The 14,152-nt window shown below is 31.5% G+C and overlaps 1 protein-coding gene across 1 annotated transcript in view; it reads left to right on the top strand.

The window, feature by feature from the left end:
- The window catches only part of LOC107436176 (uncharacterized), a 54,113-nt gene that overhangs the window by 35,760 nt on the left and 4,201 nt on the right, over nt 1-14,152 (top strand). The window contains exons 2-3 of the mRNA XM_071185063.1: nt 441-545; nt 12,195-12,296. Of these exons, the coding sequence (XP_071041164.1) occupies nt 441-545; nt 12,195-12,296 (207 nt within the window). The remainder of the gene's footprint in view (nt 1-440; nt 546-12,194; nt 12,297-14,152) is intronic.

The raw sequence follows: 14,152 nt of genomic DNA, 5'->3' as shown, positions 1-14,152 counted from the left end.
ACTCGTTACTTTTTAAAATAAGAACTTTACTAGTTACTTTTTTTAAAAATACTTGTACTTTTACTCGTTACTTTTTAAAAGTAACGTTGCCATATATGGTGCTGACGCAAAATATCCTCAGTGGTAGACGGTTCGTGGGGCAGAATCCCCTTGCCGTCAGACTGGCCGTGGGAGTTTCTCGTGGTCTTTCTCTCCATGTAACGCAAATATGGGCTAGTTCCATCAAAATGTACTCATCGAAGGCAAATTTCTCCCAATATTTGATACAAGAGTTCCCTTGCCTTTTGAATTGGGTTCAAAATCATAAAGCTACGTAGTTGAACATTAGTAGTCGTAAACGCAAAAATTTTGTCAGCTGTTCAACGACAATTGTAAAATCTCATCCTTTACTTTGTCAATGAAAACGTTAACATTGAAAAAAAAAATGTTTTTTTTTCCAGTATCCGGTGAATGCTGTGGTCCCCATTCCAATTGTACTGTAGGAGTTAATGGAACTGAATGCAATTGCTATTTTGGATTTTACGAAGTAAATAGAACATGCCAACGTAAGTACAAATATGCACTAAACTTTCATATAAATGATGCCTTCTTGTTGTGGATTTACCATTTGAGCTAATAATTTAAGTTTAAGAACATGCTTTTGTATCCATTTTCATATTCTAAGGATATGAGACATTTTTAAAACTAGTATGCATTAATTTGAAATGCTTGAATACATCATCTGGGGGAGAAAAAGGATTCTTCTTTTCTATCTTCTCAGTTGTAAAGGAAACGATATTTTCCCTTTTCTTATTATTTTTCGTAATTAATTGTCAAGAAAATTTTTTTTTTTTAATTCTCACGACTGGAATTTCTTTAGAACTCTATGTTCAATGCAATTTTAGTTTCGATATACAATATGTTTCCTAATTTAAAAGTTTTCAATCTCGATTTGATTAATCAAGACAGAAACTAACGTATTTCCTTCCCCATATGACACTCCACTGGTGAAAGCATGAGAAGTGTTTGCCATAGGGTGAGAAATCTGCTTCACGCCAACTGTAGCCCATTTCGAAGCTATAAATAAAGAACAATTATTATTTCTTATTTTTAATTTAGACTTTGATCCAAAAATATTTTAGCAGATGACCGCAATTATTTTTTGTTTACATTTCACAGTAAACTAACTCCTTACCCATATTGTCGTGTTTTAACTTTTTATTTCATTAAATTGCGAGTGTTTTTTTTTTTTTTTATATATGAAATAAGTATGTGTGTTTTTCGTTGTCGCCCATCCGAGAATGATTATTTTCAAGAGAGCTTATTATATGGGGGATAAATCTCTCGTGTGCCCTTAATAGGGTGGGACGAGGTATCAATAAACAATATGGGGGATAAATAATGAAAATGATAATTTGTTAAATATAGAAATATTATGTATATAGATATGCAAATACAAAAGGTAGAAAGAGATTGTCTCAAAGTTTTTTAGCTATAATGTGCATCTTAGTTTCGTAAATTGCTCTGATAATTTGCACCGAGCTATTAAACGTACAAACATAGCTATTTTCTGACACTAAAAACTTGAAAAATTCATAAACTTTTTTTTTTCTTTTTTGAAAAGAAGAAAATATTTTAATCTGTAAATAATCTATACTATTTTAATCAGGTGTGTATAATTCATTAGAGTTGCAAATTGAATTGAAAGCGAAAATACTGAGAGAAACGTTACTTAACTAGATTTGTGCTAATAATATAAGTTTCAGATACTCGCTGTGTCCCTCAAAATCATGGGATGAAAATGCCTGTTCCAAAATTAGAGTGCGAGTAATTTTTATTAGTCGTCAACAATTTTTGCTTCGCTTTTTGTCTCAGTGAAAGCTGAAGAAAATCTTCAGCTTTTACGTCTCGCAAACCCGAATCTTGTCTTGTTGGTTGGCCGGGGTGCCTGAGGCCGGAACGGCCCTTTACCCCTTCATGAGTTCCTGGAGGTGTTTCCTTCTGGTGCTGTGAATCTAAAATTGAAAGTAGATCAAGCCTGAATTCCAGGATTGCCAAATAATACGCTTTTTGCTGAATATTTATAAAGCGGTAGACATTTAAAATCGAAAGCTTACGGAATTTTTAAGATTTTTGTAACATTTTTGAAAGCCTCACCGTGAAAATACTGGAACAAAAACAGAAATACGGGAACTTAAGCTCCTCCCTCTCCACCTAGTCATCTTGCCAGATAATGGAAATCAAAATCAAGAATCTTCAATATCAAGAGACTGTTAGATACTCCTGTTAAGATAGAGAGATTTCGTGGCGGGCCCCACGAAATACAGTGCTTCCGATGTCAAAATTTCGGACACACACAAAAGTCAGATGCACAGCTGAGCCTGCTTCTATGAAGCGTGCCAATGCACATTCAAGTGCACAAAACCAACAAGTGAGCCTGCGATGTGTGTAAACTGCCTGGGTGTGCACCCAACCTTTCTTTCGGGCTGCGGCGCAAGAGCTAAAGGAAAATCCAGAGGACGATCCACCAAGCCTACAAAAGCCTCGGACAAAGCCACCAGATTCTTCCTGTTATTTAAAGAACTGCAGCAACTTCTCAAAGATCCAGATCTCCTGAATTTACTCCGATCTCTGCTTACCGACAAGTTATAGACTCAGAGATCTCCTCAAAGCCCATAGGGGCCGTTCAAAAAGTACGTACATCCCGAAGGGGGGAGGAGGGGATTTGCTATTTAGTACTGTTTTGTACGATGGGGAGGGGGGGAGGTATTATACAAAGTACGTACGTTATAAGCATACACCAAATTTAAGTTTGACTTTTTCCTACACACTCCTTAAATAAATATTAAATTTTATTAAAAACATAATTATTTTAATTTTTATGAAAAAGGGGGGTAGACTAATAAAATGTACGTACTCTAGGGGGNGGGGGGGGAGTAAAACCTTTTGTACGGTAATGTACGAAAGGGGAGGAGGGAGTTACAATTTCTCCATTTTTGTGTGCGTACTTTTTAAACGGCCCCCAACATGTTCTTCAAGACGTCCACAGCCATCCTGCGGAAAATTCTTCTTTTCATTTTAAAGTCACTAGTCATCGTTGCCCTAGGGCTATATATTACAGATGAAGAAGTGAGGTGCCGTGGGCAGGTACTTCGGAAAAACTCATATCCAAAATTCACTATATTTTTAAGTACACATTCTAACATTTAATTGTAGAAGTCTTCTGAGTTCATTGAAACGTTTTTTTCAACATCGTTTGATGCTGATTTTCGTATAGTTTAATTTTGCTCAACCAGAGGCTCTAACTATTTAAGGTTTTTGTGATTTTTTACTCCAGTGGGAATGAACTGAAGCAGTTTTTGTAAGAATTTGTTAGATTTGTCTGTAATACCTTTACACATTGGTATATTTGAATGTGCATAAGTGGGCCGAAGGACTTAAAATATGCTTTTACCTCTAATTCAATAATACATTAGCCTACCACTACTAGAGAAGATATTTTCTGAAACTCTTTTTACTTCTCACCCCTAAGGATTTTTAAAAATAATTATTTTTTCAAATTATTAGCGGCACGCACGGCATTTAGTTTGATAATTATTCTTTTTTCATTTTGTAAATTTTATACATATTTTAACTCCTTCTTTCTTCGTGCTATTTCTTATTTCTATCAGTATGAATTACGTCATTAAATAAGAATGAAATCAGTTCTTGAACAATAATAGTTGTTTTGCCCTCTAATATCTGAATTGGATATAAGAAAAGTAACGCCTACCTTCAATTCAAAACATTTACTGTTGTTATTTCCCAGTAATATAATAAATGTTATTTTATTCATTTATTACAATGCAGGAATAAATGAATAAAAAAACATTTACTTCAATCAGCATCGATTCAGTGATTAAATAAGAATAAAGTCAGTTGCGTTATGCCGTGATAGTTAATTCATTTAGCATTCTCATTTATGAATTTTATAAATTATACGTAACGTCTACTCCCAAAGGAAAGCATTTTTGTTTCTTCAAAAAAGTAAATAAAATTTCTTTTCTAACAGTGTGAAGTAAATGAAAACGAAGTCAGTTTTTAAACAATGATAGTTATTTCATGATGCGTTCTCACTTCTGAATAGGATATAGGAAAAGTTACACCTACCTCAAAATGAAAACAATGCTTAAACATAGAAAATAACTTACATAAGTGGGCGTTACCATTGTCAACGCACTCTGTAAGCAAAAGCCGGAACACGGTATTCGAGATACGGTGTGAATCTACTAAAATCAAAATCGCTTTTACTTTTTGCCACCCATCCCGAGAGTGATTTACTCTCAAGATGGCTTATTTAATTAATAAAAGAAATTGGCCAAGACTCTACTCTACTATAAAAATTAGAAATGTACTAAATATAGATATGAAAATACAAGTGGTACAAAAAGATTATTTGAAAGAAGTTATTTTTTTGTTAGATTATAATGTGCCATAAAAGTTTCGCAAATAGTTCTGACCATTTCCCGGAACTATTTTAAATACAAATATTGCAATTTTCGGATACTGGGAACGGGAACTTGAAAAATCCATTAGTTGCTTATTTTTGCTAAGAAGAAAATATTAATATATTCTATAATATTTAAATCGGGGTATAAAATATTAGAGCTAAAAATTGGATTGAAAATGNTTTTTTTCAACATCGTTTGATGCTGATTTTCGTATAGTTTAATTTTGCTCAACCAGAGGCTCTAACTATTTAAGGTTTTTGTGATTTTTTACTCCAGTGGGAATGAACTGAAGCAGTTTTTGTAAGAATTTGTTAGATTTGTCTGTAATACCTTTACACATTGGTATATTTGAATGTGCATAAGTGGGCCGAAGGACTTAAAATATGCTTTTACCTCTAATTCAATAATACATTAGCCTACCACTACTAGAGAAGATATTTTCTGAAACTCTTTTTACTTCTCACCCCTGAGGATTTTTAAAAATAATTATTTTTTCAAATTATTAGCGGCACGGCATTTAGTTTGATAATTATTCTTTTTTCATTTTGTAAATTTTATACATATTTTAACTCCTTCTTTCTTCGCGCTATTTCTTATTTCTATCAGTATGAATTACGTCATTAAATAAGAATGAAATCAGTTCTTGAACAATAATAGTTGTTTCTTTGCCTTCTGATATCGGAATTGGATATAAGAAAAGTAACGCCTACCTTCAATTCAAAACATTTACTGTTGTTATTTCCCAGTAATATAATAAATGTTATTTTATTCATTTATTACAATGCAGGAATAAATGAATAAAATAACATTTACTTCAATCAGCATCAATTCAATGATTAAATAAGAATAAAGTCAGTTGCGTTATGCCGTGATAAAGTTAATTCATTTAGCATTCTCATTTATAAATTATACGTAACGTCTACTCCCAAAGGAAAGCATTTTTGCTTCTTCAAAAAAGTGAAAAAGGAAAGGTTGAAAAAGTGAATAAAATTTCTTTTCTAACAGTGTGAAGCAAATGAAAACGAAGTCAGTTTTTAAACAATGATAGTTATTTCATGATGCGTTCTCACTTTTGAATAGGTTATAAGAAAAGTTACACCTACCTCAAAATGAAAACAATGCTTAAACATAGAAAATAACTTACATAAGTGGGCGTTACCATTGTCAACGCACTCTGTAAGCAAAAGCCGGAACACGGTATTCGAGATACGGTGCGAATCTACTAAAACTAAAATCGCTTTTACTTTTTGCCACCCATCCCGAGAGTGATTACTCTCAAGAGGGTTTATTTAAATAAAGGTATGAACATATTAAAGAGAAAACTAACATTCTATAAAAACAATTAGAAATGTACTAAATATAGATAGGAAAATACAAGTGGTACAAAAAGATTATTTGAAAGATGTTATTTTTTTGTTAAATTATAATGTGCATAAAAGTTTCGCAAATAGTTCTGACCATTTCCCGGAACTATTTTAAATACAAATATTGCAATTTTAGGATAATGGGAACTTGAAAAATTCATTAATTGCTTGTTTTGCTAAGAAGAAAATATTAATATATTCTATAATATTTAAATCGGGGTATAAAATATTAGAGCTAAAAATTGGATTGAAAATGAAATGACTGAGTGGGCGTTACTTAACTAGATTGGTGCTAATAACATAAGTTTTAGATATTCGTTGTGTCCAGATATTCGTTGTGTGGGTTTAAAAATGCCTGCTCCAAAATTAGAGTGAGAGTAAAAATATTTTCATTAGTTCACACTATAATTCTGTGAGTTATTTTATTCAATTGATTACTTTTCATTTTGTAATCAAATGTCCAAAAGAGCTCATTTAATATAAAACAATGAGTTTTTTAAAATACACTTTTAAAGAAAACTTTTAACACCCGTGTATAAAACAAATTTAGTAATGCATTGTGTCGATAATTCGCGTAGCACAAATTTCGGAGAAAAATATCGAAATTGTTGTTTGAAATTTTTTGTTTAGAAATACATAGTTTGTTCTAAAACGTCTGAAACGCCTACTTTTACGCTTAAAATCTTAAGGGGACGTGTTCCGTTCTATACAGATTTGAAAGTTTAAATACACTCATGAAAATACTTAAAAGAGAGGTAAGCTTTTATTTAAAAAATTAATAAATAACAAGAACAAAATAAGAACAGCTGTACGTAAATAAGGTATATAATGATCTCTTCGCGGATACCTCTGCCAAACGCTATAAGTTTCGAGAAATGTGATGCCATCTCATTAGAAACAGTTCAGACAGAGAACAGTTGTTCACCAATTCCATGAAAGGCCGCAAAAGGGCAACAACGCAAGTTCAAGATAGATAATGTTTTGATCATTATTTTTGTAGGGCATGGGTTAAAAAAAAGAAACGAAAAAGCTTATAAATAACAAATATTATTATGCCCACTACTGACCAAGGAAAAATCATAACACTAAATCATTAAAATCATAAGTACTTTGATAAATTCCCGAACCGTGTTAATTCATGACAAATATATTAAAACCCAATTGCAAATAAAAAACACGATCTATGTTCAATAAAATGTCAAATATTGATTCAGTAAAAATGAAATATAAATGTAGTAATGAAATTAGTTTTTAGTGTATTAAAACTTTGCAACCTTTTTTTTCTTTCCCTTAAGTGTAGAGACATTCCGAATTATTAAATCAAATGTTCTCAAAACAGATGTGATCATAACATCTGTTTTTCCGTATTTCAATCTATTTTATATTTCAATTCTCGCAGTAATTATATAATCTTGAGTTTTTATTAAGTAAAATTTTATTTTTACGAAAATATTAGTTCTAAGCATCTGGAAAAGTGATCAATTTAATAATACGTATGTATTAATTACATAATTTAATTTCTCTTTTTTTATCAAATAAGAAAAGAAAATGAGATATCAAAAAAATGGTATATTTCTGATTCAATGTTAATTCTCTTTGCCCTTGAACGGAAGATAAAATAATTTAAAAATAAATATTTAATTATGTAGAGAATTGTCTAATTTGCTTTCTTACCCAAAAGAAAATTAATTAAATATTTTGTAGCATGTATATTTTTGTTGTGAAGAAATCCCTTCAGTCAAAGGAAATTATGTATAAATAAAAAAAGACACATACCCACATTTTCGAATCTACAATCTACGAAGATCAACGTGGGGGGGGGGGTACTTTCCCCCTTACGTGCGAGTGAAGCGGGTTTAAGACGAGAAATCCACATATTTGTTTCTTTTCCCAGAATTCTCCACATCGAACATTCTAATGGTTCAGTTTTGAACGAAGATGGGGAAATAGAAGCACTTTGTCTCGCTAAGCTTTGAAATTTTATTCGTTTAAAAAGATCAAAAGTACTAATAAAAATGTAATGATACGATAACTTAGATCTAGAATTCACCTTCAATGAAAAATATGTTTTAAAAATTCAGATTTTTCCACTAAATTGAAGGGGAAAAAAAACAGAATTTTAATTGCTTCATGTTCATAATAAAATTAAAACAATCCTTAATATCTCCACAAAGAAAAAATCGAAGAATTATTGAATAATAATAATGAAATAAACTTCACATTTTGTCCCCTGTATACATGTATTAAACTCACTTTATTTTTTATTTGAAAATTTTTATTTAATGTGAAACAGAATTTTTTGACTGAAATAATTTTATGATGGAAAAATTGGAAACGGCAACTGGTGCAAATTATATTTAAGATTACGAAAATTAAAAATGTGTCAATGGCGATTTCATGAATATTTTTTAAACTATTTATAAACATCATAATGTAAACATTGAACTAATTATGCAACATTAAACATAGAATAAATTTTAAAAAAAGAGATGGAATTTGGCAACCCTGTATACGTTGTGTCTCTTTAAGCTGGAAACGAGTTTTATATCTGAAACCCAGAACACGATTTATTTTTACTAAAACAGTAATACGAAAGGGCGGTGCTCATCGACTAAGTGTAAGTGTTGAATCGCTGTTCTTGCCGTCAATCCGAGAGTGATTATTCTCAAAATGCTTTTTTTATTTCTGTCACTTGTGTAAATGAGAGTCTTAACACAGTTAAATTTATACCGTGAGAGAAATATAAAAAACGAAAAGAAATAGAAACTACAGTGCGTACCGACTAAGTTTAGAGTCACTCATCCGAGAGTAATTCCTCTCGAGAGAGCTTGTTGAAGAAAAAAAGGGGATAAATAATAAGTGATAAGATAAATATACAAATATCATAAATATAGATATGTAAATAAAAGTGGTAAGAAATTTTTTTTTAAAAGTCATTATTTTTTTTTGGATTATAATGTGCATCATAGTTTCACAATCATTTTCAGTAGCTATTATACGCACAAACATAACTATTTTTTGATAATTGGGGCATAAAATAATAGAGTTGCAAATCAGATTGAGCCAGCAAATAAAGGAGGGAATACTTACATCTGAAAAACGCCTACTTTCCACTTGGAGTCATAAGAGGAAGCATTCCATGCAGCTTAAATACACAGATGAACAACAAGACAACTTAAATGATATAAATTAAATATGTAACACAGTTAAATTTGAATGTTTTTCATGCATGATATGCTTACAAAAATGGTGCTCTGAGTTCTTTAAATAGGATAACAATTCAATTTAGTAACAAATACCAGTCATTATTAGAAATTAAAATAACGAAAGCTGTTAATAGAAGAAGTAATCATGTTTTGCTAACAAAAAAGTAATATACATTCCAGGTGCTTCATACTATGTGCATTCTGATCCAGTCAAATTATAATTGGGTATACTATAGCCTACGTCACAGGTTGTGTTATTCCTACTAAATTTAACCCATGAACAGCATTTTCTGCAAGCCTAACTTCAAGCCACAAATAAACAAACGAAGTGTTTGATCGTTTAAATAGCTGCTCGCCAGATTTTATTGCATTATAAAGAAAAGTAATTGATATTCGATTTTTGATTAATAATTGATTTATGTGGATAGTGGCATAGAATTTAGCATTGCGTCATGGTAAATGTTATTCCTACTAAGTGGAAGTAGTTGTGTTTCTTTTATACCCAATTCTCACGGTATTATAAACTAATTGAAAACTTCAAAACAAATAATTGCAACCGATTATAACAATTGCTGATGCTGATATAGCAATTGAATTGCTATTTATTTTTTTAATCGCTAAAAAACCATCAGTGACTAAAAAAAAAATTATTCTTTTAGATATTTATATGGCACTTTCCTTGCATTAAATAAAAAGACTAACTTTCTTTTGTAATTTTTAAAAAAAAATATTAATACATTTGTATAAATTGTGTTGCAAAGAAAAATTTGATAAGAATCAAACTGACTATTTTTCTAAATTTGTACAATGTGCAAAACAAAAAAGTGAACAATAGTCATGCATGCTTCATCCAACCATGATCAGAAAGTCTAAACACTTTTTTTTTATAAGTAGTCTGCTCAGATAATTTAAAAGGTGAACCAGTTGTGCACGCGAACCCAATTTCCGTTTAAAAAGTAACAGTCGTATCGGTTGGCCGGGTTGCCTGAGGCTTTAATGGCCCTTTACCTCTTCATCATCAGGTGAGGATCGCTGAGGTGTAAGCCTTCTGATCCTTGTTGCCTAAAAATAAAAGTAGGAATTAATAAATGGGCACATTACCCGTGTAATTGTCATCAAAAGTGACGAATTTTGAGAGTACATAAATCTGATAACTAATACATAAATAATTAAATATATACTCACACAGATATAAAATGCCAAAAATAATCAAAATGTATACTTCCTGTACGAAGTTTGTTCGTATAACAAGACAACACGAGCACGTTTCAACCACTTACCACAACAAATAAGCATCATATTACAACATAGATCATAATGTATCACTTATAGCTTTTATCTAACAAAAAGATTAGTCTTCTTAGAAATCAAATAGATTTCAGTCAACGTATTTCATACATTTACATTTCCCAATATTCATATACTTATAGTACCAATCAGATAGATATGACCTTAGTTAACGCATTATATACATTTATTTTCTCCGTATTCATATCGAATATCGTCATATTATTAGCACTATAAAATATTATTTTCACTATGTACGCTCCATTCTGTTAATTCTCAAATGGTCATTGTTGCATCACTCGTTAAAAAAAGTTTGCAACTGGCCCCAGGAAGGCGTCCTCCATGAGGTTTTCAAAGTCAAAAATCTATTTAAAGTTTGCAGTTTAAAAAGTACTTGACGAGACTAGATAGGTGGTGGTAATTGCACAAAAAAGTTGGTGAACAAAACCATAGCATTGTATTGTAGGTTTGTTTATTACGTTTTCACGTAAAAACTGAGCAACAAATCTCCCGCATCTTGTACGCAAATAAAATTGGAGGTCTAGCTAGCTAAAGAGTTGACACACTTGCCAGGCTACAATTTACTGCGGAATAATACTTTTTTGTTACAAAACAAAACTTTACACGCAAGGAAAATAAAAACATACGCGGGTGGAGCTGCAGGCAAACTGCTAGTTTATGATAAATCAGTTTCGTATATCAAAAAATAATCCTAATAACTTGAATTTTAATGCAATTTTTACTTCCTAGCTACTTTTATAAATTATGTGGGATATAGATAGATATATGTCCTTATATTATGTAAGTAAACAGGTAATGTTGATTATTCCATTCATGAAATGCCAAAATTGAAAATCACGACCTACTTATATGAGATCCACTATCTTTGACCCCCATTTTCATTTCATGAACCCCCAATTCTTTTTTTACTTGACATGGACCCCTTGCAGGTTGCCGGTTTGTAATCTAATTGTAAATCGGTAATTGCTTTTAAATCCTCCATGGCTTCCTTCCTTATGTCTTCCTTTAACGCTGGAGGATCAGTAGTCGGTTCAAGGTTGGAACGGAAACCCTTCCCTCCGGATGATTGCTGTTCCTTGGCATAAAGTACTGTAGTATATTGATCCGAAAGACACGGTTTCCAGTAGAGCACCGAAGTCAAACATTACTGGATGCGGACAGTCAGCGAGTGGGTGATCACTCTGATCAGCCTGCGTATGGGCCGAAAGCGCGCAGTATCGGTCCACGTTAAGCTGTTCTACTCGACTTCACACTCAGGTCGTCGGGCCACCAAAGCACCATCAGATGCCACCGGGGTGCAGAGGATCAACATTGCGATGACGTCTTCGGATCATCCTCAGAGATGTTACCCAAACCGTAGCCCATTGTACAACTCTACTTCAACGTACCTACCAACCTAAGTCTAAGTTTATCATCTCACATCAGTGCATTTAACATCTTCCATGCACCTATAAATTCTTCATTAAGAGAGTGCGCATTATTGACCAGTACGTTTTCGTTCCCATATTTTGTTTCCCATTGTTTTCTCAAAGCAGGAAGTGTTTGCAAAGTTTAAACAGTTGGTATATATTTGCTACTATGAACACCTTGTTCTCTAGATAACAAATCTCCTTGTTCTCTAGACAACATTGTTCTCTCAAAACAATAAGAGTTTGCACAGTTTAATTAACTGGTATATCGCTGTCACCATAAAGACCTTTAACTAGAAAGTGAAAAAAAGGGCATCTAGGCTCTTTTAATTTAAGTTGTATGTTTACTTTCAGTATGTTATACATGAAAGACAATACAACATTAACGATGCATTTATTTAATACATTTTCATAATGTTTTTTCCCCTTGATTTATAGTTTGTGATTGTGGAGCGAATGGTTTTTGTGAGGTGGTACTGAAAACTACGAAAAGGTGCACATGCTATGAATCCTTTCATGAAATTAGTGGAAAATGTGTGGGTAAGTAGTTTTAATTATGATTGTTCATAATCTAAATTAATATAGAGCTTAATATATATTAAATATTGTAGTGTTTACAATAGGGGGCACGATGCTTAAATATTTTTAGTAATTATGAAAAAATCAAAACGAATAAAACTATTTTATCCTGTTTGTAATAATCACAATTTTTGATAACTCACATTACAAGGATAAAAATTTTCGTAATAATCACAATGTGGTACTATTTTATCCTATTCGTAATCATCACTATTTTTGATAACTCTGGCTGAAAGGATAAAACATTTCGTAATCATCATAATATTTTATAAATTCCACTTCAAGGATAAAAAATTTCATATCTCGAAATTTAGTTAAAAAGTATAATAGTTTACAATAATAGTTATAAAACGAATAATAGTTTACAATAATAGTTATAAAAAAATAATAGTACAGTATATTTTTTTAATTAAACTTTCTTTTAATAAAATTGCCATATAAAAAAGAAGACAGCTTTTAAGTTCGGTGCAAATAGCATTTAACTAATTTACAGCATTTTTCTTGTTTTAAAAACTGATATCAAAATAGTTGATGTTAAAAACCGTATTTGCATGGTGGATGGAGGATTTATATATTGTACTTTTTGCACAAGCTTTCGATAATTACTTAAGAAATTGAACACTTTTTCATCTTCTTTGTGGTTTGAGCTTTAAGTTTAAAATCAACATATATTTATATATATATATATATATGGCTCAAATCAGCTTTCATAATTTCTCCAATCGTCAGTACAGATTATTCAATCTATCACTTAAAATTGAACCTATAGACGAGCGTAAAAGATATGTTACAAGATTTAAATTCTTTGATAAGTGTAGAATGCGTTGAAAATGACTACGCGTGCTCAATAAAAATGACGATAATGTCATAAAAAATTAAACATTTTTTAAATCGTTATTACTTTTGCTAAAATATTGAATGTTTAAATAGTGAATGTTATGTTTGGACTGGAAGAAGACATGGTCTTGTTATGATTTTATTAAAAACCACTGTTTTTTTTTCTTTCCCAAAATATTGCGTGTTCTAACCTTCCTGTAACGATGATGCTTTGGTTAAAAACGGTTACTAAGCCTTTGGTGACGTCACATTCTAACGTTCCCCGGAAACAACATAAGACTATTATGAGAGATACAATTCTCGTAACAACGTTACCGTGTGCGGAAGATATGAGAGATTAACGTCTCAACAGGGGTCACTGTGTGACAAAACTGAATATTTAAGTTTCCTCAGTGTCACCGTGTGACGAAGATGTAAAATAAAAGTTATAAATGTATTGTTTTTGTATCCTTAATTTAAAGGTATTTACCTGTACTGCTTGTGATATAAGAGCTTTAAATTAAGATAATTGTTTTTTCCCCCATCATTATTATAACGTAATTCTGCGCTACGTTTTAAGATGAATTTATTTAAAAAGGCGTCCAATCTTATTAACACTAGGCTTAGGGGACACGTCATTTTGACGGAGTTCGACTTTCGTAAGGAAAATTATAAAACCTGTTTGAATTTTTATTTTATCTCTTGTAATGACTTTTAACCATTGATCGAAGTAAATATATATTAAATGCTATTTACCTCAAAAGCGTTGAAATATTGAAATTCTCTATGTGGTATACCTATTTCTACGGATATGCGTCAATTTGACGGGATCATAATTTAGACAAAAGTTTAAGTAAACAAGCAATTATCACATCGATAATAAATAGGAATGTACCGACAATACTTCGATTCGTTATCTCAAATAAAACACGTGATAAACAACTGTTGCCGATAAGCAATAATAAAAAGAACAAACGCAGAATGTCAATTGATGTCAGAGT

This window comes from Parasteatoda tepidariorum, chromosome 9 (genome assembly GCF_043381705.1).
Source record: "Parasteatoda tepidariorum isolate YZ-2023 chromosome 9, CAS_Ptep_4.0, whole genome shotgun sequence".
Lineage (NCBI taxonomy): Eukaryota > Metazoa > Arthropoda > Arachnida > Araneae > Theridiidae > Parasteatoda > Parasteatoda tepidariorum.
Note: the sequence above shows the minus strand (reverse complement) of the source record. Positions and strands in the feature narration are given on the sequence as shown.